The sequence below is a fragment of the Neovison vison genome, chromosome 1 (genome assembly GCF_020171115.1).
Source record: "Neovison vison isolate M4711 chromosome 1, ASM_NN_V1, whole genome shotgun sequence".
In the NCBI taxonomy this organism is placed as follows: Eukaryota; Metazoa; Chordata; class Mammalia; order Carnivora; family Mustelidae; genus Neogale; species Neogale vison.
In genome coordinates this window covers 275,134,899-275,160,317 of record NC_058091.1, presented here as the reverse complement: position 1 = coordinate 275,160,317, position 25,419 = coordinate 275,134,899, and the positions used below count along the sequence as shown (strand labels likewise).

Genomic DNA, 25,419 nt, shown 5'->3' with positions numbered 1-25,419 from the left:
GCTGGGGGAGACAGCCACGGAATCAGAAGAAGAGGGATGTGGGCCGCCATGCCACCACTGGGACCCCTGGACAGAAGGCAGGGGCTGGTGGCTCCGCTGCCACCGGCGGGCCCTGGGGAGCGTCGAGAAGCTCAAGAAGGGCCTCTCGGGCGCCCACTCTTTGGCCAAACCAAGCCCCCCCACGCCGCACCTGGCACAAACCAAGCCCTGAGATGAGTTCCAGAGCAGAGGGCGGGGAGAAGCAAGAAGCCAAGGGCTGGACGTGGGATGGGGTTCAAATCAACCTTCATACCTGAGGAGGTCCTCAGGTCTACGGCCAGGCTGCTGGTCTGGGCCATGGAGTTGGAGGTGTCAACAGAAACACGCAAACAACACGCACACGCAACACACAGACTGTCACACGAGGCACACGTACCAAGCACGCCCTGAGCAGCCTCTCCCCGCCCCGGGTTCCCAGTGCAGCCTGCAGGAGGGAGGCAGGAGCGAGGGTTCGAGGCCCAGCATTTACCGGCGTTTGGGAGACGGCAGACACTCACCATTAACTGAACGCTGGAACTGGACTTTCTTTTCTGGAAAAACAAGGAGAAGAGATGGGACAGGAAAAGACACAGCGTGAAAACGGCAGGGAGCAGAGAAACGGCAGGGAGCAAAGAAACGAACGACAGTGGGGGGGGGCGGGCTTGGAAGGATGATGGGCCTCACGGTCATCCTCTAAGGTTCCTTGCCAGCGTGGCAGTGGGGCAAGAAGTCAGGGCCGTGAGCAAGAGCTGCCCTAGCAGGGTCAGTCCTCTCTCAGCCTGAAGCTCTTGGGGGCTTCATGCACAGCTGCCTGGGGCTCACCATCTGACCAGCAAGCTCCGGCCAAGCCTCCCTTGGACCAGTGCTCCCTCTACATCAAGTTCTGACGGGGTCTTGGACGCCAGTTGCCAGAGGCCTCTGGAAGCCAAAGTTCTTGTAGGACCAAAGGTGCTCAGGTCTGGAGATGAGGCCCAAGGCCTCCTCCTAGCCTCCCCTTGTGTCTCTACTGAAAGAACCCCAGTCCTGGTGTGGTTGGGTATCAGAGTTCCTTGGGAAACCTGTAGAAAAGAAACATAACCAGGCCCCCTCAAGGAGGTCAATAACTAGGTCTGGGGTGGGGCGTCTGCTTTTTAAACAGTATCCCCAGGTGAACTGAAGCAGCCCTGGGCGTGGACAGTCCTCTAAGTGGCCTTTGAAATCCTGCCTCTGGTCCCAGCTTCCCAGCGACAGGCCTGTTCAGCTCCCTTACGCTGAAAGAGAAACTGAGGCATGGCCAGACACATAGCTGAGCCCTGCCATCCCACCTCTTCCAGCGTTTGGAGGATTTGCAGCTTCACTCATGTTACTGGCCGTGGAACCAAGGGAGAAGAAAAAGACAGAGGACACATTGTCTTCTTGTTCTCTCACTCTAAGCTAGGAGTCGTAAAGACTCGCATTTGCAGAAGGCTACGGGTCTAACACTGACACTCGCATTGCACGGATGGGAAGCTGGGGCCCAGAGAAGGGCAGTGACCTGCCCGAGGTCTCTCAGCTAACCGGGAGCAGAGCGGAGGCGGGAACCCCCAAGTGCAGGCTTTCCCTTCTGTGCAGGTCTCCAGATACCGCGGCCTGACTGCTCTGCCTCGGCTGGTCCTTCACGGACACCCTTCCTTCTGAGAGGCCTGGATGTTGTTATCCTTGCTGTAGTGGGGTGTGTGTGTGTGTGTGTGTGTGTGTTTGTGTGAGTGTGTGTGTGTGTGTGTGTGTGTAGGGAAGGACTTGAGATGTCCTCAGGGTGGGCCTTTGCCCTGGGGGAGGCACTGGCTATTCTCTGAGGATCCTTGGGTCTAATTTTGGGCTTTCTGACTCTAAGATCCAGGAGTGTCTGAGCGCCAGGAGCCCAAGATCCTGAGTTCTCCTTCCAGGGACCCCACAGATGTGGCAGAAGCAGCTTGTTGGGCATCGGCCTGTGTAAGGGGTCACGGCCTCTGCCTCTGCCCCAGCTGGGTGGACAGTGAGACTCCCGCAGCCAGCCCCCAGGGTCAGCCTCACTCCTGGCAGGAGCCTGGCCAGGCACAGTGTACGTGGGAGGGGACAGGCCCTCCCAGCTCGCCGTCAGCAGAAACCTGAGGAACACGGGGGCCAGGGTTCCAGGCGGGACACGAGGAGGGAACACAGAGCAGAGACTGCATCAGAGTCGGACATACAGTGACAGGATGGGACATGGGGGAGAGGAGTCACGATGGTACGGATGGGACACCAACAGGGGCAGTGAGTGGGGCTGAGGGGTGGGAGCAGTCGGCCGCTCCTCATAGAAGTAGAGGCTTAGAGGTGGTGGGGGTGGGGGGTCAGCGCTCCTCGGGAACAGAAAGATTCGATTTCCCTGGATCACCAGTGACGATGGTGCTAATAATAACCCCATACCGACCGGGGTCTTTCACCACAAGTAGAGTCACATCTCTCAGAACCACATGTAGAAGCATGGTTCTAGGGTTTGCAGAGATGGTAGAAATAAAGTAGGGTCAAAATTAGCCTCAAAAAAAAAAAAATTAGCCTCAAAAAGCCCCTACGGGCCCATAAAGCCTAGTATCGTTTGCGTTCCGACCAGCCTGTCTTCCTACTGGCAACCACTGCACCTCCATGACCTCAGTGGTTTCTCCAGGGACCACATTGTAAGAAGAACGCATACTTCCCCTCAGGGGCCGAGCATGTGTTGGTTAAAGGAGCTCATGGTGTGACTCCCCAAGGCCCACTCTCGTGCGAGAGCCTCTCGCTGGCCCAGCAAACACCGGCCCCTCCCCCTTGCACAGACAGCAGAACTGGTGACGCAGGTCTCCAAAGGAGGGGATGATGGGGCCCGGTCAACCCGTAGCTTCTTGACTCCTAGGGGAGCACATGACTGGACCCCCAGAACAGCCTGTCGTAGGCCAGGCTCCCCAAACCCCAGCCGGGTCCCTGGTTACTCTCATCTTCCAGCTGGTTTCCTCTCCTCCAGCCCCCAAAAAGGGCAGGAAGCTGAGCTACGAAGAGACAGTCTGGCCAGGAAGAGCCTTTGGGTGTCTTCTCATCCACACCCAAGCCACCCTGAGAAGTCGCTACAGGAAGGAGTGGTTTTTCCTTCAGCGGTGGCCCCTGGTAAGCCCTGTAGTGACTAGCCAGAGTTCCACCACGCTCTGCGATGTCCTTCCACAGATAGCCTCTGTCTCCTGGCCTGGCCTGGAGAGGAGCTGGAAGAGAGTTTCGTCCCAAGACCCAGCCTGAGGGAGGCCCTGACCTCACACCCGTGGCTCTGTGTCAGCCCTTTGCCAGGGCCAACCTAAGAGCCAAGCAGACGGGGTAGCCCTCCATCTGCCCCCGCCTCCTCTGCTGACCCGGGCCAGAGCTCACAGGCCCCTGTGGCCTCCGCCCTATATTCCCCACATAGGACTTTTCCCAGGGAACTGAGCACCCCCAGTGTCTACACGCTATGGCCAAGAGGGCCCCGGTTGCTCCAAACAGGGCCCCCCAAATTGCACATCCCCCCATTACCCTTTCCAATTAGAGGTGGGGAGAGTTTGATTCATGGGTAATGCAAAACTGCAAGTAAGCCAGAACTCAAGTCTGGATTCCGTCATAGCATTTGGGATAAGCAGGTGTTAACTTTATACGTTGGTTTGGTTTTAGATCTGTTTCTGAATCCTTCCTTGATCAAACTTTGTTTTCAAGAGAAATCTTACATCAAAGTCCAATCTAGAAAACACAATGCACGTACCCCATGCCAGGGCCCCTGCTAAGTCTCCAACACCCATTATCTTCCTTCATCCTCACAAGCAGTCCTGGGAGGTGGGAAACCCTTTTACCCCATTGCCCGGATGAGGAAACACGGGCTCAAGGGAGTCAGATAACCAGCCAAGGCTTCCAACTGCTAAGTTCAACCACTGCGAGGTCCGTTACATGGAGTTCTTCTGGCTCTAGTGGGCGCGAGAAGCCCAGTATCTTCTCTGCTCAGCCACCCCTTATTATCCCACTCTACCCCATCCGCTGCTAAGGATGCCTCCCCCAAACCTTCTAGCTCCAAGAAGTTCACTTTGAAATCTACTGACGCTGACTGATAACCAAGTAATTCTGTATTCCTCAAGTACCCAAGAGGAGAAGGAAAAGTGATTGGTAGGGTTTAGTTGCCTTCTTCTTTTCTTTCCCTTTCTCTTCTTTCCCTTTCCTTTCCTTTCCTTTCTTTTCTCTTTTTTGTTTTTAAAGCTTAAATCTTAGAAATCATGGAGTCCACACTCCTCCCACTCCATCCATTGTACCTATAAAGAAACTCAAGCCCCCAGAGGGCTCAAAGCAGCAGGAAGACTCAAATCCTGGCCTCAGCCAACCAGCCAGCCCAGATCCCCTCCCATGTGGCCCCCAACCAAAGCCAGTGGCCTGAGACCACAAATACTGCTACAATGAAGCATGAAGCCACCAGCCCACCTGGGTGGCTGTGTTTGGACAGCATCCCACACCTTCCAGCATCCTGGGCACAGCCCAGCCCTGGGGTCCTGGCCAGGCAGGGCTCTGAGCCCAGAAAAAGGCAGGGTCTCAAGAGAGGAGAACCCACAAGGCAAGCCAGTGGCAGGGGAGAAGGGAGCTGCAGAGAGGGGGGGAGGGCAGGCCCCAGAGAGCAGAGGGAGAAGAGAGAGGAGGGAAGGAGGGGTTAGCAGGGTGCAGAAGGAAGTAGCTCGGGCATCAGGGGTGCGGACAGGGGTGGGTCAGGGGAGGAGGGGATTCTTGGCACCCAACTGGCAGGCCTTGACAGGGGTGAGTGCCTCTGGGTTCCAAAGCCAAGAGGGGTGGCTATCCATCCTCCATGGGCTTTGTGGGTTGGACTGGGGTGCACGCTGGGTCAGGGGCCCATTCCAGCCAGCCCACACTTGGGAAGGAGGAGGTCACCCCTCATGATAGTTCTGTCTCTTCTTCGTACCCTCTCACTTTCCAGTCCTCCATCCCAGAGAACCACAGAAATCTCCTTCAGACCTGCCCCTTTCCTTGTGCCCGCCCCAACCCCAGGCCACCTGCCTTTCCCATCGACTTTCGGACCTCCCCCTCCCCCGCTGGCCCCCACCCATCCTGGGACCAGCCCGATTGCACGAGTGACCACACCTGCTCAGCAAGGCCTAGGTCTCGCCCCGGCCCTGAAAACTAGGCCCTGTCGGCGGAAAGGCTGCCAGAGGCAGGCCCTGCCGTGCTCCCGGGGGGCTTACCTTCACACCATCATTCTTCTTGTTTCCTCCACTCTTCCCTCCTACGGAGGAGAAAAAGTAGAGGGTTACCAACACCAGGCAGGGCACCAAGGCCCACAGGGTGAGGAAAAGCAGCATCTGCGGGCAGGTGGACGGCACGGAGCCGGCTCAGCGATCTGAGGGACACCTCCTCCTTCTGCTCGTCCTTCCTCCTTGGGGCTTGGACTGCCGGTGGCCCACGAGGTGGGCCTGGGCTCCCCTGTCCTCAGCAATCTCGAGCATGCCCCTCTGGCCCCATGGGTGGCAGGAGGTGACCAATGCGTCCCAGGCCCCGGGGGTTGCTGTTTCAGCCTGGGGATTCCCTCTGGATCCCGGTCACCACCCGTGCTGGCGGTGGCCAACCCGGAGGCCTGGCTGCCTGGCCCAGGGCTGGCCGCTCCCTCCCCGCCCCGGCCCGCTCTAATTTTAGGCCCATGCTGCTGCCGAGGTCATGTGTCAGCCTGCCTACTCACTCCGGACAGCTGCGAGCCTTGTTTTGCCGGTGAAAAGAAGCAGATGCCCCACTCTGGGGCCCACCCCTGCCAGAGCGCCCATCCCCTACAGAGGCCTCCCTACCCTCCAGCTCCAGAGCCCCATGCTAGGGCTGGCGGTGTCCATGGTGCCTGGGAAAAGCAGAGCAAGGGCTGCTAAGGGAGGCCCCACCTCTGTCATTCCTCTTTCCCTCCCTCCTTGCCTCCTGGCCAGAGCCCTTGGTGAGGGCTGCAGCCAGGAGCTGGCATGAATGCCCAGCCCTGCCCAGCTTGGCATCCGGCTGCTTCAGACCTCAAACAAATGCCTTATGTTAAAGGAGACAGGAGATCTCTAAAGCGCTTCGCACAGCACGGGACCTGTATACAGTAGGTGCTCAGTAAACGGTAGCCACTGGAAGTCCTTCTCCCGGTGGCCTGGGGATGGCGAGCCTGGTAAGAGGGGCAGCACGGGACACAGACACCCTGTAGCTCAGAGGGACAGGCTCATGCTGGCCCAGCCTCCCCATCCCTCTCACAAGTTCACCTACAACCCCTTCCAGGCAAGTAAATGCAGGGGTGGATGGCTCTGGATCCCAAAGCTGAGAGGAATGACTGTCCATCCTCTGTGAGCTTCCTGGGCTGGGGTGTACAGTGGAACAGGGGAATGGTCCACCCTCCAGCTTCAAGAGGGCCCTCTCAGCACCAGCCTGAAACCTCAGAACTGGGTGGGGGGGGTCCCATGAGGTCACATGTTCTGATTTTTTTTTTCCTTTTTTTTTTTTTCCGATTTTCAAGAAAAGACAGAAATCTGGGGTTTTCTGTGAAATCTCCTAATTTTTAATTGCTGGAAACTCTTTTCAAAAACACCACTGTTTTAAAACACCATTGGTCCCGAAGGGGCCATCAAGAGATGGGAACTGACCCATGGGCACCATTTTGTGAGCTTTGGACTCGAGTTTCCAAGGGGTGCTTCAGAGGTTAAAAAAAGACTCTGACTATCCAGTGGCTCGTCTTTCAGTTTAAGGAAGAGCAGGACCCTAATCTGGGGAGATAGTGGGAAGGCGATTCAGTGCGGCGGGGCCAGCCCGCATCGGAAGTTCCCGAGTTTTCCCACCTCTGGGTCTTCGTCCAGCTGGTTAAATGGGCATGTGGACCCTCTGCAAAGTCAGAACCAGAACTTGCCCGAGCCGACCCCTTGCTGTGGAGCCGGCCACGTGTCCTGCCTGGCCCATCAGAGGGCCCCTCGGGTGAGCTTTGCTATATCTGCTCAGCAGCCCCGTCAGCTGTCCTGTCTCCCCAGAGAGAAGCCTCTGGCAGGCACTGGCCTGGGCGCTCTCCAGTGTGCCAAGGGGAGCTTCTTGCTAAGCCCTGACACTAATCCCTTCCTTTTCTCTGTGGGGCTCCGGGCTGTGGCCTACGGGTCGCTGGGTACTCCCTGCCTTAACCAGCCGGCTGCGGCCCAGGCTGAAGGCTGCTACCCAGGCTCTCTGGTGGCCCGTCTTGATTAAGGGCTCTTGCTCTGAGGTGGTTCAAAGCTGAAGGAAAGCAGGCCCTGCCTCTCTCTGCCTAGCCATGGGCCCCCACTTCATGGTCACCAAGGCCACCTGAGCAAAAGCCTGGGGATTGCTTAGGATGGGCTTGGTACTGGGAAATGGGAAAAGTGTTACTCTCTGGGACTGCTTCTGTCCTGCCTGAACCAACACCCCAATATTCGGGAGGAACCCCTCGGGCTGGCCCAACCTGAGAACCCCAGCCCTGCTGCGAGGTTAGGGAGCCAGACTCAACCTCTAACCCTTCCTTGTAGGCCTTTGGCTTGCTGACCAATCAGCTTCAGCCCTTTCTGGGTGCAGGCGACCTGAACCCCCAGTCTTAGTGTCCTCTGTAGCCCTCAGTCTCCCCAGGCCCCGGCCTGAGGCCCCACAGATATCGACAGGGCAATGCTCCCAACAGACCTGTGCAGGATATATTCGGGACTTCAAGGTCCCACCACCTACCAGAGAAGTTCCTGGTGGCCAGCATGGTGGTGAGGATAGCTCCCTGCAAAGATAAGGAGCGGGGGAGGGGACAGGAGGTTGGAGGTGAGGGGGGGGGAGGGGAGAGAGAAATGGGACGAGCGGGGGAGGGGAGGCAGGTGCTGCCTTCAGACACAGAGCCAGAGCCTTCTGTCCTGCCCTTCCCTTTGCCCTCACCCCACAGCCCGGAGACCATCTGTGCCTCCCTGGGGAAGCCGGAGCGAGCTGGGCATTAGCTGGCACAGCTCCTAGAACAGGGCCATCCCTGCAGAAGATATTAATAGGTTCCGCTGTCCTGGCCAGAGGTGGTGGAAGGGCTCAGAGACACCTGTTGGTGGGGACTCCTAAAGGCCAAAGACAATAGCCCCTGCCCTCCTGGGCCCCCTTCATCCTCTGTCATGGTGCTCAGTACCTTGTTTCATCACTAGTTCATCTTTCCCGGGGCTCCCTGCTCACAGCCTGGGGGACATAGTGAAACACTCCTGTCCCAACAAAGGGCCTAGGGGATGGCCCTCCTGCTTCTGATGCTATCTGTTTTGGATACTCTCCGAGTCTGACTGACCGTGATTTTAAGACATTTTGAGATTTCCTCTGTGACCACTCCCACTGGGGGGTGGGATGGGACTTATTTCTTCTGGCATCATGCTGGCCCACCCGCCTGGCACAAGCCCCCTTCCTGGGCCACCACATCAGGCCTGGGAAGAGCTGGTGAGGAGTTTCCGAAGGCGCTGGGCCCTCAGCATCTGTCACTCAGCGTTCTGATGGCTTCTCTGTTCCAGCAGGCTGGGGACTCCTCAGTTACTCTTCCTACCTGTTCATGGAGTCCCTGGTGAGGTCCAGGCCAGGAGCTATGACAGGTTAAGAGCACACTCCACTTGCTCACGAGGCTGGCAGCTCCTGGCCCGCCTGGGTCCCACTGTGGCTTCCTCTGGGCTGTGACCCCTGTCCGCGTCTCTTGGCTTGTCCTCTCCAGTGTTCTGCACCAGGGTCTCTCACTCACCCTGGTCTCCTACCCAGTTCCATCTCAGCCCCCAGACCCTCTCGCCAGCCATGCTAAAACACTTACAGTCTCCCTACAGGCTCAAGCTCATGCTTCCAGACTTTGGCACGTGCTTTCTCTCTGTCTGGAACGTCCGTCCGCTCTGACTACATGACTAATACCTGCTCATCCTTTGCGGTGTCCGCTCTTAAGCCACCTGCCCAGCAGGGCTTCTTGGGAGGCTTCCCTGGTCTTTCCAGACCTAGCTCATGGCCCTGCTGTGGTCACCCCCGGCCTCCGGGCATGCCCCGTCCCAGCACTCACCACTCCCCCTTCTGGTCCAGGGTCCTTGCTTGTCCTTTCTACCCACTCATTCCCCAGCCCAGACAGTAGGTGCTCAGGACATGTTTGTTGACTCAGTGAAGGAAAGAACTTGTGAGTGAATCTCTTGGCCTCTGCGGATACCAAACTGAGCTACTCCATGTCCGGGGGCTATGGAGGGCAAGGACGTGTTACCTTCAGTTTTCTTCTGGCGTTGAACTTCTTCAGGCAGTCCACGGTCTCCTGTCTGTGCATGCAGGAGGCCACAGTGGACCGATGCTGGAGGAAGTGGGGAAAGGTCTGTGAGTGGGAGGCAGGCCTGCCCAAAGCCCCTTCAGTGGGGTGTCTTACAGAGAGGTGCTTGGCATTTGGGGAGCACAAATCTTTGTTCTAGAGGATGTTGTAAATGCCACAGGTGCTTAGCAGCCCTGGCACCCGATATCCCTGCCAGAAGTACCCCCCATTGTGATGCCGACACAGAACACCTCCCACTTCCACTTCCCCTGAGAGACACAGCAGGGCAGCATTTCTGGGTGAAGCCCCCTTGACCCTCCTCTGGGCCTGAGGGGCCGGGGACAGGGTGAGAACCCTATGGGGGTCTGCACCCTGATGCCAGGAGGGGCTCCCAGAAAGGACCCCGCAGGTGAGGGCTCACCGAGATCCAGGGGTGCTTGAGGGCCTCGGCAGCCGTGATGCGTTTGGATGGGTTGATGGTCAACATCTTATTGATTAGATCCTTGGCTTCCGGGGTGACTGTGTCCCATTCTGGTGACGGGAACTGGAAGGGGCAGAGGGGCCAGGTTTGCCCAGCCTACCCCAGGCCACCCCTGCGATCCCCCAGCCCCTGACTGGCAGGGGAGCAGGCAGGGGTCCTACTGCCCATCCACTGGGCATCCACAACCAAGAGGCGCTGGGATCCTCCATGTAGGGACCCTCTCTGGAACCCAAGGAGGGGCAGGATCCTTGGTCCCCTGGATAAATCAGAGCTGGGGCCAGAGGGAAAGAAGGCCTTCCTTTGTTTTTCTGAGGCTGTGCCTTATCTGGGGAGCAGGAGGCCAGTGGTTATGGGCCAGACTTCAGAATCGGAAGGCAGGGTCTAAGTCCTGGTTCTGCCTCCTGGGCCATGTGACTTTAGACAAGACTTTTGGGTGACCTTCCAGCTGCCCCTAGAGATGCTGTGAAGATTAACTATGATATAAAACGCATACTACAGGGATTGATAGAATCAGCCTCATTGAAAAGCAGTATAGCTTGGTCATTAGAAACATGGATGCTAGAGCCAAATTGCTTGGGTTCAAATCCCAGCTTTACCATTTCTTAGCTATGTGGTAAGGGCAGTTATTTAACTTCTCTGTGCCTCAGCTTCCCTATCTATAAAATGGGCATAATAATCGTACCTATGTCATAGATGGGTATGTGGATAAGCTCTAATAATCCATAAAGCATTTAGAAAAGTGTTGAGTTAGCTAATATTATTATTATTCTTGTGTGCATTATTATTTGCGAGAGAGAGAGAGGGAGGGTGAGAGTCTGGCTTCTGGGACCTACTCTCCACCTCTCACCCCACTTCGGTGCTACTCCTGCCCTCCAGGGCCCCAGGCTAAGTGCCATCACACCGAGGCCCAACCATGAGGCTGGGGCCACCCAGCCTGCAAGCTCCACCCGCCTACAACTAGGGAGTGGCAGAGGGCCTAAGTAGGTTGGGAGGACGGACAGGAGGTAGCTTAGATCTCTGACCTCACTGGGTGCTGGCTTTCATTGGAAGGGACTCAGGGCATGGCAGGGAGCCTGGAGAGAGGAGGGACACTCACATCATAGGCACCAGCTTTGATCTGCTGGTAGAGGCGGTGCTGGTCCTCATCCCAGAATGGAGGATACCCAACAAGCAGGATGTAGAGGATGACCCCTGGGGAGAGGACCAGGAGAAGCCTCACTGCGTGTGAAGAGAAGTGATGAAGAGGGGAGGAATAGGGAAGGAGAGGGCCCCCGAGGGCCAGGAGCCCAGGAAGGTGAGAGGGCTTTGGGATGGACTCACCACAGGCCCACAGGTCCACAGGCTTGCCATACGGGTCCTTCCGCAGCACTTCTGGGGAGAGGTATCCCGGCGTTCCTGCAAACCCTGCTCCGCAGACACACAGACAAGCAAACGCACACATAGAGGTGGGCACGTAAGAGGGATGAGGTTGCCCTGGAGAGAACGGACACACTCCCCATCCCAAGAGTGGCTCAAGGGCAGAAAGTTCTTGCCCAGCAAGGCAGCAAAACCTCTAGACCAGGGTGGACAGGTGCACAGGGTACCTGTTGCCCCCCGCTCCCCACTCCAAAGCCTACGGCAGAAGTCGTCAGTCAGTCCTTCCCATGGGGTCCTGCTCAGCGTCATACACTGCTAACAGCCTTCCTGCAGCCATTGCCAAGTGCAGGTGGCACTCTAGGCAAAATGTCCTTGCCATGTCAGCGGAAGGCTGAGCTGAACCCTCGCTCACCCCCCACCCTTCTAGGAGCTGGTTCTGCGCTAGCAGGAGGCCGGTCCCTAACTCTGGTTTTGCCCTAAGTCCCCTGGTGGGTCTCTTTTCCTTCGAGGCCTTAGTTCCCTCATCTGCCAAATGAGAGATTAGGGATTCCTCCCTCTACTACCAACCAGTAGTGTCAGAAGGATCATTTGAAATAAACAGACACCCAAAGTACTTGAACAAGGAATCATAAGAACAGTTACTATTTATCGAGTGTGTGTGCTCATGCCTGGTCTCACTTACTCTTTACACAGCCCTGAGGTCTATGCTATCATCACCCCCATTTTACAGATGAGGAAACAAAGGCTCAGCAAGGTGAAATGATTCGCCGAAAATCACACACCTCCTAAGTGGCAGAGTCGGAACTTGAAACCGGAGCTCTGTCTCTTAATCACTGATCAGTAGTGCCCCCAGCTAGCTGAAAGGACTCAATTATGCCAAAACCTCAGAGTCTGCTGAGTCATCTGAGTTTCAATCCTGGCTCTGTCCCTTTTAGTCTCCCGTGAACTCTTCCAAGTTTCTTAGCCTCCGTTCCTCGTTTGTAAAATCAAGATAATTAGCTCTGGCACCCAGGCCATTAGGGGAACCCACGGAAGCCCCTAGCCAGCCATGGTGGTGCGTGTACATGTGGAGAGGCCATGTACTGTTTTAAGGATAACCGTGTCCCTGAACCTGACCCCTGTGGAGATAAGATGGGCAACGCCCACTGACCAGAGGCTGTGCGGTGGGACCTCTGCTCCGGGAGCTCGGGCTGATGCCCCAGCCGTCTCTCACCTGCCCCTGCTTGGGCCTGGGATTCCTAGGGGCCAATGTGCCAACACAAGCCTGGCCCCCCACACCCCTGCCACCCCCGTCCCCACTCACCGAACCATGCCTGCTGCTCCCCTTCCACTTCTATGGCCAGGCCGAAGTCTGCCAGCTTCACTGCGGCGCCCTTGAGCTTGGAGGCCAGCAACAGATTCTCCGGCTTCCCAGGACCAGAGAGAAGAGTGAAATGAGGGAAGAAAGAGCCAGAGGACAGTGAGCCGATTCTGAACCTCATGTCCGGTGGCCTGAGCCCACAGGAGGAGTAGCTAGACAATCTAGAGGTGCCTTGCCCCCACCTTCAATCCCAGCCACAGAACCCTGAGCTCCAGCCTCCAGTGAGGGGACTACCCTAGGGTAAGACCTCTGTCTTCAGCAACAGGAAGACACTTTCTCCACCACCCATCCCCTCCTTTGCCTCTCCTCAGGGTTTGAGGCTAAGGCTGACATGGGATCAGGGAGTTGGGGGGGCAGCTATCATCACAATAAGGAAAAAGGAGTGACATTTATTGTGCCCCTACTATGTGCCAGCCACCAGGCTAAGTGTTTGCATATATCATCTCACTTGTCACCTCAACAACCTTTGGGGTGGGCATTATTATTCCCTTTTTCCACAGCAGCCTTCCTATGTTCCCTGAAACAATCACACTTGGTCCCACCTCAGGGCCTTTGCACTTCCTGTTCTCCCTGTCTGATTTGCTCCTTCTCTGAGCTTCATAGAGCTGGTGTCTTCTCTTCATCTGCTCTCACCTTCATGTCGTCCCCTCAAAGAATACCTCCATGGCTATCGAAAGGAGGACCCCCCCCAGGTATCTTCAGTCTTAGCAACTTGTCGTTACCTTCATAGATACCACAATTTGTAATTTTCCCCCCATCTGTCTCTGTGCTTGTTCATTATCTGTCACCTCTACAGACAGTGAGTTCCCTGTCTGTCTGTCTACCACTCTATCACCAACACCCAAGGCAGGGAGCAGCACATAGTGGGTACTTCATATATATTTGTCATATGTATAAAGATGAGGAAACCAAGGCTCAGAGAAGTTAAGTGGCGTGACCCAGGTCACACAGCTGATAAAGCACAGAATCAGAATTGAGGCAAAGTCTGGCTTGAGAGCCAGGTTCTCAAACACGCCGGACTGAGAGACGTGGGCCCTTGTACATGCCACCTGGCCTCTGGGGCCCCGAGACTGCTGTCTTCCACTGGGAGTAAAGAACAGGAAATGTCCCCTCGCCCCCACAGGCCAGAGAGGGGCTGAAATGAATTCTGCAGTCAGGTAGCCCTGGCCTCTGACCCAGCCCCCCCACTTCTGTGCTATGGAACTTAGACAAGCCATTTGACTTCTCTGAGCTGTGGTCTCCTCTCAGAAAAATGGACAGAGCCCACGTCATGGGCTGGTGTACAGATTAGTCGTGATAATCCGCACAGAGCCCTTGGCAGTGGCCCACGGCACATGCGCGGTGAGCATTAGCTCTCAGAATCGCTGCTGGAGCTGGGGTGGGGGCCTGGGCTCCACGTCCCTGGAGACAGCCGGTTTCCCCTGACCCCCTTCCCCACTGGGACTTCTGACAGGGTCCCACCTCTGACCTTTTGCTGCCCAAAGCTAGGTGGGACCTAAACAAATATAGCTCCATCTGCCCCTCACGAAGCCCTCTTTTATCCTTTGGGGACTGCTCGCCCAACGTGTCCTGGGTCTTGGTAGCCGTCCTGCCCTGATTTGATGAATATGCCACTAATTAATCTATCCAGAGTGGCCTAAATTTGTGCTGCTTCTCCTCCTTTTTCCTCCCATGCAGGGGCTGTTGCTATAATAGGAACAGGCCCTCTGGGAGAATGGCCCTGCCGTTCGGCCAGGACCCTCCTGGACTGCACACTTGCCTGTGGGTCCAGACTGAGCCCCATGGAGCTCCGCTGTGAGAGTCGGGGGTGGGTAGGGCTTCTGGGCAGAACACTGGATCCCAGAGAGGGGCCCAGGCCTGGTGGAGGACACCCAGGGAGAGTGTCCAGAGAGGGGGTCCAGGCTGAGGAGGGCCTGGGGGGTCCTGTCCTGGGTGGAGGTGGGGAAGAACAGCCTGCACAAGAGGGAGGAGGTACCATGAAGCCGCCCAAGGACCTCAGGCCTGAGCTGGAGGCTGATCTGAGTGGCCCCCAAGGGCAGCACCAGGGCTCACAGGCCAGAGTAGGAAAGATGAAAGGCGACTTTCCCAGTGGTTCGAGGAGGCTGCCTCTCAAGAAGTGAGTTCAGAGGGGCGCCTGGGTGGCTCAGTGGGTTAAGCCTTTGCCTTCAGCTCAGGTCATGGTCCCAGGGTCCTGGGATTGAACCCCACATCGGGCTCTCTGCTCAGCGGGGAGCCTGCTTCCCCTCCTCTCTCTCTGCCTGCTGCTCTGCCTACTTGTGATTTCTCTCTGTCAAATAAATAAATAAAATCTTAAAAAAAGAAAAATAAAGAAGTGAGTTCAGAGTCACTGAAGGCCAAACAGCAGAGGTTCACAGGCACCTAGGAGGGACCACTGCAGGAGTAGGAGCTGCGCTGAGTGACTTTTTGGCCCCGACCCCCGCAGGCCCAGCGGCTGGGGTCAGAAGGCCAGGGCTCCATCCTAGCTCAGGCACAACTGAATGGCAGAGTCTTGGGCAAGTCCCTTAGACTCTGCAGGCCTCTGTTTGCTGCTCTGAAAATCGGGGGAACTGAGGCTCAGCAGAGGGGAGCGAGGAGTCTGTGCCGACCAGGCAAGTCTATGCGGCTACTGCCGACCCTAATTGCACATCTGCCCAGGCCTTTCTTCTCCTTCAGATGGAAGAGGAAGGACTCTGGGGGTCCCAAGTCCTGTGCTTCTTCTGCCTGTACCTGCCAGGGATCCAGAAACAAGAACTGCGGTGTCCCTGCGCACTGGGTACTGCGCTGTCTCCTTTGACAGAACAAGCAACCCCCAGCAGAGGTTGCCATGGCAACCCCACCGCAAGGCAGCTGAGGCCCTGTGGCTGGAGAGTGGCCTGGCTGGGACCTGGACCCCACCAGAGCCAGCCTGGGGCGACCTTACAACAGCTTACCTGGTCTGGCCCAGAGCATGTGGGCCCGGGCATCAGGAGACTGGATCCGAAGCTTGGCTACTCCTCCCTGCACCCCATTTCCTCATCGGAAGCATGGGGTAGGTATTCCCCAGCCCAGCCCAACTCAGGGCAATTGAAGGGATTCTGATGATCCCCCTGGCTTCGTAGGGGAGCTTCCCCCTTGGGTGCCACTCACCTTCAGGTCCCGGTGCACCACACCCATCTGATGGCAGTGGAGAACGGCCTCCAGGATCTGCTGGATACAGTGACTGGGGAGAGAGAGGACAGGGTCCCCCTGTGAAGGTGGACATCCCCTGGGGAGCTAGGAAGCTGGTGGGGGAGACACCCTACCCCCAGGCACCTGGTACTCACCTAGCATCAGCCTCACTGTAATACTCCCGGGCCACGATGTCCTCAAACAGTTCCCCACCGGTAACCCTGGGGAGACAGGCACAGAGTCACCCTCCCACGAAGGCCCCCGGGGTTGCCTCTTCTGGAAGAGTCTCTGGGAAGCTAAGGGACCTCAGAATCTCAGTCCAAAGGGAGGAATCCCTGGGGCCCTGGGGTGCCTCCCCCTGCAGCCCTTTTCTTGGCTCCTATCCCACCCTTCCATGTACTGCCCTCCCCTCCCCCACTTGCCCTTCTTTCCCACTGGGTCCACGCTGGAGTTAGGTCAGGGGGTGGGACACTCAGAGGGGATCACTCAGGTTCATCAGGAAGCCCAGGGGCTGGGGTTTTTGTTGTTGTTGTTTGTTTCATAAACTTTAGTTTTTAGAGTAATGTGAGGCACACAGCAAAACTGAGCAGAAGGCACAGAGAGCTCTCCTGTACCCACATATGCAGAGCCTTCCCCATGATTAACTGTTTTCAGCAGATGGGGCCAGTGTCTTCGCTGAGTTTCTCTGCCAACCCAAGAACCTATCATTTCATTATTGTTTGTCATTCGATTGAGTGGCTTTCAAAACTTGAGAATTACTCCAAAAAGAAACTTTATATTGCCACTAGACATGGGAAGCCAGCAGCGCCGGTCACAAAGAGAAACAAAGCAGTAAGACAGTGGAAGTAACAAGTGTGCGTTGGCGTTTCAGGATGACCCACCTGCCTTGTCTGGGTGGCAGGCCTATCATGTTCGGGAAACTTCCGTCTCAAAAGGGAATTCCGCCCAGCCTGGCAGCATTTGGGACTCAGGTCAAGGGACCCACCTAGGTCTTCCCTGCTCAGGCTGCCCCTCGAGCCCCTGCACGACCCGGGGTGGGCCCAGACTCACAGGTCGAAGATCAGGTAATGGTGTCCCTCCTCGGAGATGCTGTCGTGGAGCCGGACTGTGGGAGGGGCCCAAGCAGCCAGTTAACCCGGAAGCACTGCTTCCACCTCCTCCCGCTCTCTCACCTCACCCCTCCAATGGCCAACATACCAACTTCTCAGTCACTGAGCACAAGCCAGGTAACAGGTGCCTTGACAAATGCCAGTGAACGATGGTGACTGACCTCGGGCATCGTCAAAAGAGGCCCAGGTTTAAAGATGGAAGACCCTTCCCGGCTTTGGTCAAAGTCTGGCCTCTTCCTTCCTCCAACCCTTAGCTTCCTGGCTGGGCATCACGGAAATGGCTCAGATCTCTGCCACTTGCTTGCTCTGTGACCCCCACGCAAGTTGCTACACCATTCTGAGCCTCTCTTTTCTTGCCTGGACAATGAGAATGAAACTCCTGGACCTGCAGCCTCGTTGTGAGAACTCCATGAGGCACACAGGCGGTGTTCACCCAGGGCCAACCCTGGGGAAGATCCATGCTGGGCAACCAGAGTCGAGATAAGAGAGCTTGTCTTGGTGGGAGGACTGGGGTCCCTGAGGTAGGCCTGTTGAGAAACTGTCATCTCTTCATACCTCACTTACCAAGAACAGGGGCAAGACTCCCAGGAGCCCAGAGCTCCCAAAACTACCCCCTGAGATTCTGGAAGGAAGGACCCGAGGCCCAGAGCTGACTCAGGGGCTATCCCCTGCCAGCCAACTGCATTTTCTCCCAGGACAGATTCACATCCTTTCCCTGAGCCACAGCCTAAAAATGTCCACAGAGCAGGGTACATGCTCAGAGAATCAGGATACGTCGCCCAACGGAAGATCACACAGCTGTTAAGAGAATACGGTAGTTACATTTCCCCTGGTTCCGAATCATCTCTGAATTATGTTGTTTGGCAAAAAAGCAAAGTGCAAAACAGTGTGTGTGGTACGTAAAAAGATGTATTTAGGCCTGTTTGTGGCATAAGTGTCTTTGGAAGGATACAAAAAAGTGTGCATTGGGGGACCTTGGGGAGGGGAATTGGGAGGGCAGGAGTGGTGGGTGGGTGAGTTTCTCTGCTTTATCTGCAAGCCCTAGTGCCATCCGAATTCTGGCCATATGCACGTGTTTCTGACTCAGTATCGAGTCCCCCCAATGGCTTATGGCTCTCTTATCTGCACATAAAGTTTGGAGAAGCAGGTGTCAAATACATCAGAGTAGGCATCTACTATGGGGGCAGGGGAGAAGGTGGCTAGAGATGGAGGAGAATAGGAACACAAATATTTTTAAAGATTTATTTATTTAAGTAATCTCTGCACTGAATGCAGGGCTAGAACTCACAGCCCTGAGACCCAGAGTCATACTCCACCAGGACTGAACCGACCAGGCACCTTGGGAGCACAACACGTATAGAAACATCTGAGAAGGTACAAACATCATGTATCATTGAAAACATGTATCATACAGTATAACCTCTAAGTCTCACGGCTATAGAATATACTTTAAAAATTGTCTTCTCAAAAAAAAATTGTCTTCTCATTGATCTACCATAAACTTGCATTATTAGTGTAGCCAGATAAAGTTAACAAAAACAAAAACAAAAACAAAGCCCTTTCTGGGTGCCTGGGTGCCTCAGTTGGTTAAGCACCTGCTTTTGGCTCCGGTCATGATCCCAGGGTCCTGGGATCTAGTCCCACATCATGCTCCCTGCTTAGCAGGGAGCTTGCTTCTCCCTCTCCCTCGACCCCTTCCCCTGCCTGTGATCTCTCTCTCTCAAATAAATAAATAAATCTTTATAAAAAAGGAAAAGAATGCTGCCCGTCTAAGCAACCAGCAAGGGGAGCACAGGCTGGATTCCAGCCGCCACCTGCATAAGGGCACTGGGGTAGGCTTTCGTCCCTGAGAGGGGGCACCAGCACAGCTCAGAACCCAGGAGACAGGACACATAAAACCTCCCCTCCCATCAGGGAAGGCTGCCCTGAGAAAGAACAGTCCAAAGCCAAAGAGGAAAAGGAAGATTCAAGCGCCACCATGGGGTATGAAAGGGTCTCACCACGTGGTAGAGATTGACATGTCTGTGGTCACTGAGCTATGTTGCCAGCTTTTGGCTTTTTAAAATATTTCCATAGATCCAACAAATCTGTAACCTAGTTTTCATTTATATAGCTGGACTCACGAATTTCTGACATTCTTTTCATATTTCCAACAGGGATGGGTTTTTCTTCTTGGAAATTGAAGGGCAGTGCTTGCTACCCTAGCCTCTGCCCTCTGATGCACACTTCCTGGTGTCCCCTTGGGAGGTTTGATGGAATGGCGAGAATCTGGGCTCTGGAGTCATTCTTGCTGGGCTCACCTCCCAGCTCTGCTTCCTGTAAGCTGTGTAATTTTGGGCAAATTAGGTAACCTCTCTGAGCTTCCTTTCTTACCCATAGTGCTAACACCACTGGCCTGCTGCAGGGGGATAATTGATGATGCTTGTAAAGCCCTCAACTCAGGGCCCGGCACTGGGAGAACTTGACAAATGAGGACGCTGTCGTCTACCTCACCGACCAGTTCACTCCTCTTGCCTACCCCCAAATCCCCTGCTAAACTCTCAGGGTGTCCCCTGCACCCTGGGGTGGCCTGAGGGTCGGCCCCATCAGTAGGTGGTGATGGTACAGTGTGGGGCATTGTTCCTGTCCCATGTGCGCAGCACAGCTGGACCCCCTGTGCTGAGCCAGGGCCTCCCTGATCCGGTCCCCCCCAGGGCTGGGCACCAGTCCCACGTGAACAACAGCGTGGCTAGAGTCACCCAGCAGGCTGACTAGGGCTCAGTCCAGCTCCTCCAGCCACAGGCTTGCCTCTGAGGTTCTGCAGCCACAGCTGCACCTGTCTTCACTTCTTCTGGGAGATTATAATCTACTTAGAAGTGAGATGCTTGGAGGCTCAGGAAGCAGGGCCTTTGCAGTCCTGAGATAGTTTCGGGGTTCTTCCCCAAATCCTCCTGATTCGGGGCTCAGCTCTGCTCTCCATGTCTCTGTGCATTAGCTACCCCTATCCCAATGCCATCCTCACTCCTGCCACCCATCCTCAGCCTTGGCACATGGTGGGGTCCTGGATACCCTTGCCGTCAGGTGATGGAAAGAAGGAAGGAAGGAAAGGAGGAAGAGGGGAGAAGGAGGGGGAGGGAAGGGGAGGGGAGGGGAGGAAGGAAGGAGAAAAGGCCTCAGTGATGATGATGATGATGATGATGATGGTGAAGCACCATTTCTAAGACTTTGCCACAGGCCAGCCTTGTGCTAAGTGCTTTCCTTGCAATTTCTCATTTAACCTGCCCAGCAATTGTAAAAGACAGCTTCTGGCTTGCCCTCACGAACCTGTGCGCCCCAACACCTAGCGAGCAGCAGAGCTGGGATTGGACCCCAGGAGCAAACCGCATTCTCTTAACCAGCACGTTAAACACAGCGCCTTGATCTGGTGACCAAACATCGTAACGGCTCGGAAGAGTGAGAATTGCACGGAGGTCACGGTTTCGGGAGAGGTTGTCTTGTGCGAAGCTATAGACTGAGGACAAGGGGGAGCAGCCCCTACCTCGGGACTGTTGTGCGGCTATGCTTTAATTAATCATCACAACTCTACGAGGCGGGTATCATTGCCATTTCCCAGATGAGAAAACCGAGCTTCAGAGTGGTTCAGCAATGGGTCCAGGGTCACACAGCCATTAAACTGCAAACCCAGGATTGGAGCTGCAGACTGTCAGCCCCAGAGTCCATAAGGTACTGCTCCCCATGTACAGTGGGGAGAGGAGAGGGGAGGCTGCAGGGAGGAGGAGGCAGGGCTGACCTGAGACAGTTGTAGTGTGCAGCAACACACACACACACACACACACTCCCCACCTCCTTCCCCTGGCGCTGACCGCCTTTCTAAGAACCATGGGACTTTGGAGTCAGAGCTCCCTCTCAACCCCTCCATCATACTGCTGGGCAGCTGGAGGCCCTGAGCAGGGCAGGAGCTGCCTGAGGCCACACAGTGAGTCTGTCAGCCGGTGGTCAGGGATCGGGGTACCAGCCGCCTTGCTGCCCCTCCTCTCATTCTGGTCCTGGAGCCTCTGGCTGCTGTTTGCGCAGTTCTGCTCCCCTTCCTTGGGCAAGGGGAAGGGGAGGTGCCTTTGGGGTATAAATAGCAGACTGAGACGCTTCTCTCTGGCAGGAGGGTTAACCCTTGGGGCTCTGGGCACTGAGCTATGCTTCCTTACCAAGGGCAAAGGCGTGGTGGCTGCCTGAGTGGGAATATTCCTTAGAGAGCACCTAGGCCTTGTTCCTCAAAGTGTGGTCTGACGCAGCAGCCTTGGCATTGCCTTGGAGCGCGCCAGAAATGCAGAATCCCTGGCCCCACCCAAAGCCACTGAACCAGAATCCACCTTTAAACAGGAAGCCCACGTGATGCAGAGGGTGTCTCCTTGCGGAGATGGGGGAAATGGCTCAGAGAGGACAGGGCTCCCACCCAAGGTCACACAGCCATTCCCTGACAGGACTACATCTAGAATCTGCTCTTCCTCCCCTCCCCATTCCCCTGACTACACCACCCCAACTCAGAACACTGATGGGCAGGGATGCAGAACTCCAGTCCCGCATGGGGGAGGAGGGGAGGTCAGGCCGTGAAGCGTGGTCTAGGCCCAGCATCTCCCCTGCACTCTGTGCTCAGTCTGCCCCTGGGGCAGGACCTTGGAGCTTGCCTCTGGAGGGCAGGCAGGCTGCTGGTCTAGGTAGGTGGGCAGGCCACAGTGCCAGGCTGACTCAGCTTGGGGTAGGTTTGGGGAGTGGGCTGTTATGGTCAAGGCCACGCCTGGCCTATTTTTGTCTCTCTCCCGGAGCTTTGGAGCTTCGGGAGTTTTCCTGAAACAGCTTTTCTGAAGGAGGCTGCTGGCAGCGTGGGCTAGGAGGGAGGGCCCCTTCTTCACCTTCCCCCCAACCAAGCTGGTCTCTGAGAAACGTGGAGACCATTAAAGGCACCCCCTTTCCCATCCCTACTGCCACCATCCACAGAGAAGAGAAAAGCTGCCCTCCCTGCCCAGAAGACCCACTGGCTTGGCTGGGGCACGGGGCCAGGCTCCACCCACCCCCCTCACACACACCCTCACCAGCTCACCGATGTTGGGGTGCTTCAGCAGGCGGCAGATGCGGGCTTCACGTTCCAGCTTCTGATGATCTGAAACACAGATGCCCAGCTGAGTCCCAGGTGAGAGAGAAAACCTCACCTACTCTGTCTCGGCCCCTTCATGGCCTCTTATGGTCTGCGCCCCCAAGGCAGCCCCTGGCCCCCCGCCTGGATAAGCTTGCCTTTCTGGCAGAGCCTCTGGGTTCTCCAGGAAGGTGGTGGGAGGCAGCAGAGAAAGGGTGGTAGGGGGCGGGGTTGCAGGGCCTTGGAAGTCCCTTCCTCTCTCTGGGCCTTTGTTTCTGGGGTTCTCAAATGAGGTGCATCTCCAAGTCCCATCTGCAGAGCCTGGAACACCCCCTACCCCACCCCAGGTAGGCTCCTGCTACCCCGTCTCCAGGCTTGCCCCTCGCAGGGCACTCCAGCCCTGCTAAATGACATTTCCCCAGAGCCCCCCTGCTTAGTCCTTGCACTCAGGCTTGGGGGCCTTCTACCATGTGGTTCTCTCAGCTTGGAACTTTTCCCTCTCAACCTCCCACTGTCCTTCACTGGCCATCACTCCTTCATGCCCACCTGTCCTTCAATATGCCCTCTCCTGGCAGCCTGTCCTGCCAGGAGAGGAGGGGGCCCCTCCTCTGTGTTCTCAGGGCCTCAGGACAACGCATCTCACTTTGGCTCACGGGGACCTTTACCCTTAAGGGCAAGTGCTTGGTCTCTGTTGTACCCCTGGCATCTACTCAAATGCCCGGCACATAGTAGGTGCTCAAGAAGTCATTGAATTATAGAATAAACCATGGACTGATCAACCTTCTGGGGGGGGGGTTGTATGTTTCTGTGCAGCAGAAGAGCTATATTAATTCACAGAGGCCACCTCCCTTCCAGGGGACTCTGGGCCAGGGTAGAGCCCGTATGTGGCAGCCTCTGGGCTTTACCACCTGGAGCTCTCACACCTGCTCTCCAGGATTTCTGTCCAGACCCCCAGGGAGAGAGGACTTGTTCAGAATCTGTCCCGTGGTCTCCCGCCCTGGGGCTGCCGGGAACAATCCTACCCGTGACTCTCTTCAGTCCTCCCAACGACCCTGCTCTGTGGGCATCACCGTCCCCATTTTAGGCACTTCTCAATCTCCTTTCTGGTGCTTTTCTCACAATTCCATAATTAATGCCTTAATTTAAAGAACCAGAACACAAAGGGAACCGGTAGAATATTTACTATGCGCCAGGCACCGTGCAGAGCACCTCGACCCCATCTCAAGTCCTCACAACAACCCTTCGAGGGAGGGGCCTTCACGCTCCAACCTTACAGAGGAGAAAACAGAGGTTCCTAGAAACGGAGTACCGGGCTCACAGCCACACCTGATCTGTGGTGATCAGCGGAGCCACACACTGTACCCCGGCAGTCAGACTCCAGGCGTGTGCTTTACTGTGCTATAGCACTCTCTGTACCCTGACTCATCGCCCCCACCTCCACCAGCCCCCAATTTCTGAATGGAAAATTGGGGCGCATAGGAGGGACCCCACGCAGACACGCAGAGGCAGAGCCCGGATTCGAACTCGTCTCTGGCCCCTTCAGAGTACGCAGCCCCCAAGGAAGGCAGTAAGGACAGAGAAAGTCCTAGCCCTTGTCCCCAGGCAGGCAGCTCCCCTTTCCCTTGTCCCTTCATTAGAGCGACCCTGCCCTCCCTCTACGGGCTGCACAGATCAAGAGCAATACTGACATGCGGCTTTTTCATCAGCAAAGCAATTAAGTCCACGCCTGTCTCCATCGAGCGTAAGCTCAACTCCCCAGCTGGAGGTGGACTATGGGCTAGGGGAAGGGAGGCTGCCTACACTGGGGGAGGCAACCTCCCCCTGGTCCCCCCTCCCTCCCGCTGCCCCCCCACCCAGCTTCTTTCCCCAGCCTCCAGGATGGTAGGAGACCGATTCCACACAAAGGAGGAGCCTCTCCCTTCTGAGCTGCTGAGGGCCCTCAGTGGACTGATGACAGCTGGACACCAACCGCCACCAGCCCTACAACCCTCTCCCCCACCCCACCCATCCCCAGCAGAACTGGAAACCAGGCCAGTCAAGTGGGGCCTATCAGAGGGGGCTGGGGGCTATAAGTTCAGGGAACAAGGCTGGTCCAGCCTGTACATTCAGGGGCTGAGGGACCCAAGCACAGAATTCTGATGTTTCACCACCACATCATGTTACCCAGGAGCGGCACTGAAAGGACACGCAGGTCACACAGCCTCACACTTGGGCCTGATGGCCAGCCCTCATTACCAGAAATGCCAGGAGCTGTTTTTATAAACCTGGCAATCATCTCGTGCATCGTCCAATCATGCCACATTGCCACTCTCTGGGCTTTTAGCATGAATTTGTTGAATTTATGTAAACATATATATTATTCACCAGTTTTTGTATCTATGACATGTTTCTATTTTCTAACATTCATTAAAGGAAGTAGGGACTGCGTTTCTTTTTATCTCTGAGGCCTTGCCCCGTTCTGTAGGTAAGGAAACTGAGGCCCAGTGATAAGGAGCAGTCCCGTTATCAAAGTTACTCAATAAGGTGGTCAAGCCTCTTTAGAACCCACAGCTCTGAGGAACCACTCCTGGATGCTCTCTGCACTCCAGCTAATAGTCTTTGGTAGCCAAGGACCTCTTATTAAAATATGAATTAGATTCTATCTCTCCCTGGCTTCAAACTCTCCAACAACACTTCAGACTCCCCATTATACTTGCAACCCCAACTCCTCACCATGGCCAGGCAGACCCCGCTGATCCTGCCTCATCTTGGCCTTGGAGCTTCAGCCACAGTGGCCACCTTTCTGGCCTCAGGCACACCAAGCCCCTTCCCACCTTAGGACCTTTGCACTTGCTGGACCTTTTGCCTAGGATGCTTTTCCCCTGGGTCTTCTCATGGCTGCCTCCTTCTCCTCAGGCTGGTCCAGCACAATATCACCTCTTCAAAGAGCTCCCCTGGCTGCCTTTTCTGAGGGTCCCTCCTGCCCCATCACTTCCCCACTACCCAGTCTCATTTTCTTGATAACTCGTTGTTACCTAAAATTACCTCACTTGTTTCTATGTTTAATGTTCTTTATAGTCTTCCTCCCTAGAGAACAGGTGCGATGAAAGCCAAACCTTGTCTGTCAGTCACAGCCATGCCCCAGGGCCCAGAGCCACTAAGCAGTGTGTCCAAGGTCTCATAGCTAAGAGATGGCAGAACTGGGATTTCAACCCATGTTCAAAATTACTGTACCATATTGCCTCCCATTCTCATAATTAATTAATTGACAAATCAATCTATTCAGCTAGATAGATAACAGCCTCCCAATGGTGAAATTCCCGAGGGACTCCTCCTGCCCAAGTACCTGGAAGGATTGTCCCTAATGCTCACCATGATACCTTGTGAACCTTCTCCCTCCCTCCCTAGGGGCAGGCCTCCAGGGTGTTGGGGTAAGGGGCCCTGCCCTGCCCAAGAACTTGGCAAGCAAGGGTAAGTGAAAGTAAGGTTCAAGGTGAAGCTCCTGGAACCAGATAGTGCCAGCAGGGCAGAGCATTAGGGGAAGTACAATCAGGCAGCCTGGAAGGCTCTACCTGCAGAGTGAGGTGGGGCGCTCCACCGGGCAGGTGGGACTCTGGCCAGAGG

General features: G+C 55.8%; 1 protein-coding gene across 2 annotated transcripts in view; it reads right to left on the bottom strand.

The window, feature by feature from the left end:
- Positions 1–25,419, bottom strand: part of CAMK2A (calcium/calmodulin dependent protein kinase II alpha) — a 60,633-nt gene that overhangs the window by 17,139 nt on the left and 18,075 nt on the right. Inside the window, exons 3-14 of one of the 2 annotated variants that reach the window (XM_044231492.1) lie at positions 21,784–21,843; positions 16,651–16,705; positions 15,756–15,821; positions 15,580–15,652; positions 12,397–12,499; positions 11,058–11,141; positions 10,834–10,928; positions 9,678–9,800; positions 9,218–9,301; positions 7,705–7,747; positions 5,223–5,263; positions 537–569 (exon numbers count right to left, since the gene is read on the bottom strand). In XM_044231492.1, the coding sequence (XP_044087427.1) occupies positions 537–569; positions 5,223–5,263; positions 7,705–7,747; positions 9,218–9,301; positions 9,678–9,800; positions 10,834–10,928; positions 11,058–11,141; positions 12,397–12,499; positions 15,580–15,652; positions 15,756–15,821; positions 16,651–16,705; positions 21,784–21,843 (860 nt within the window). The remainder of the gene's footprint in view (positions 1–536; positions 570–5,222; positions 5,264–7,704; positions 7,748–9,217; positions 9,302–9,677; positions 9,801–10,833; positions 10,929–11,057; positions 11,142–12,396; positions 12,500–15,579; positions 15,653–15,755; positions 15,822–16,650; positions 16,706–21,783; positions 21,844–25,419) is intronic. The other variant, XM_044231481.1, reaches the window with a different exon arrangement.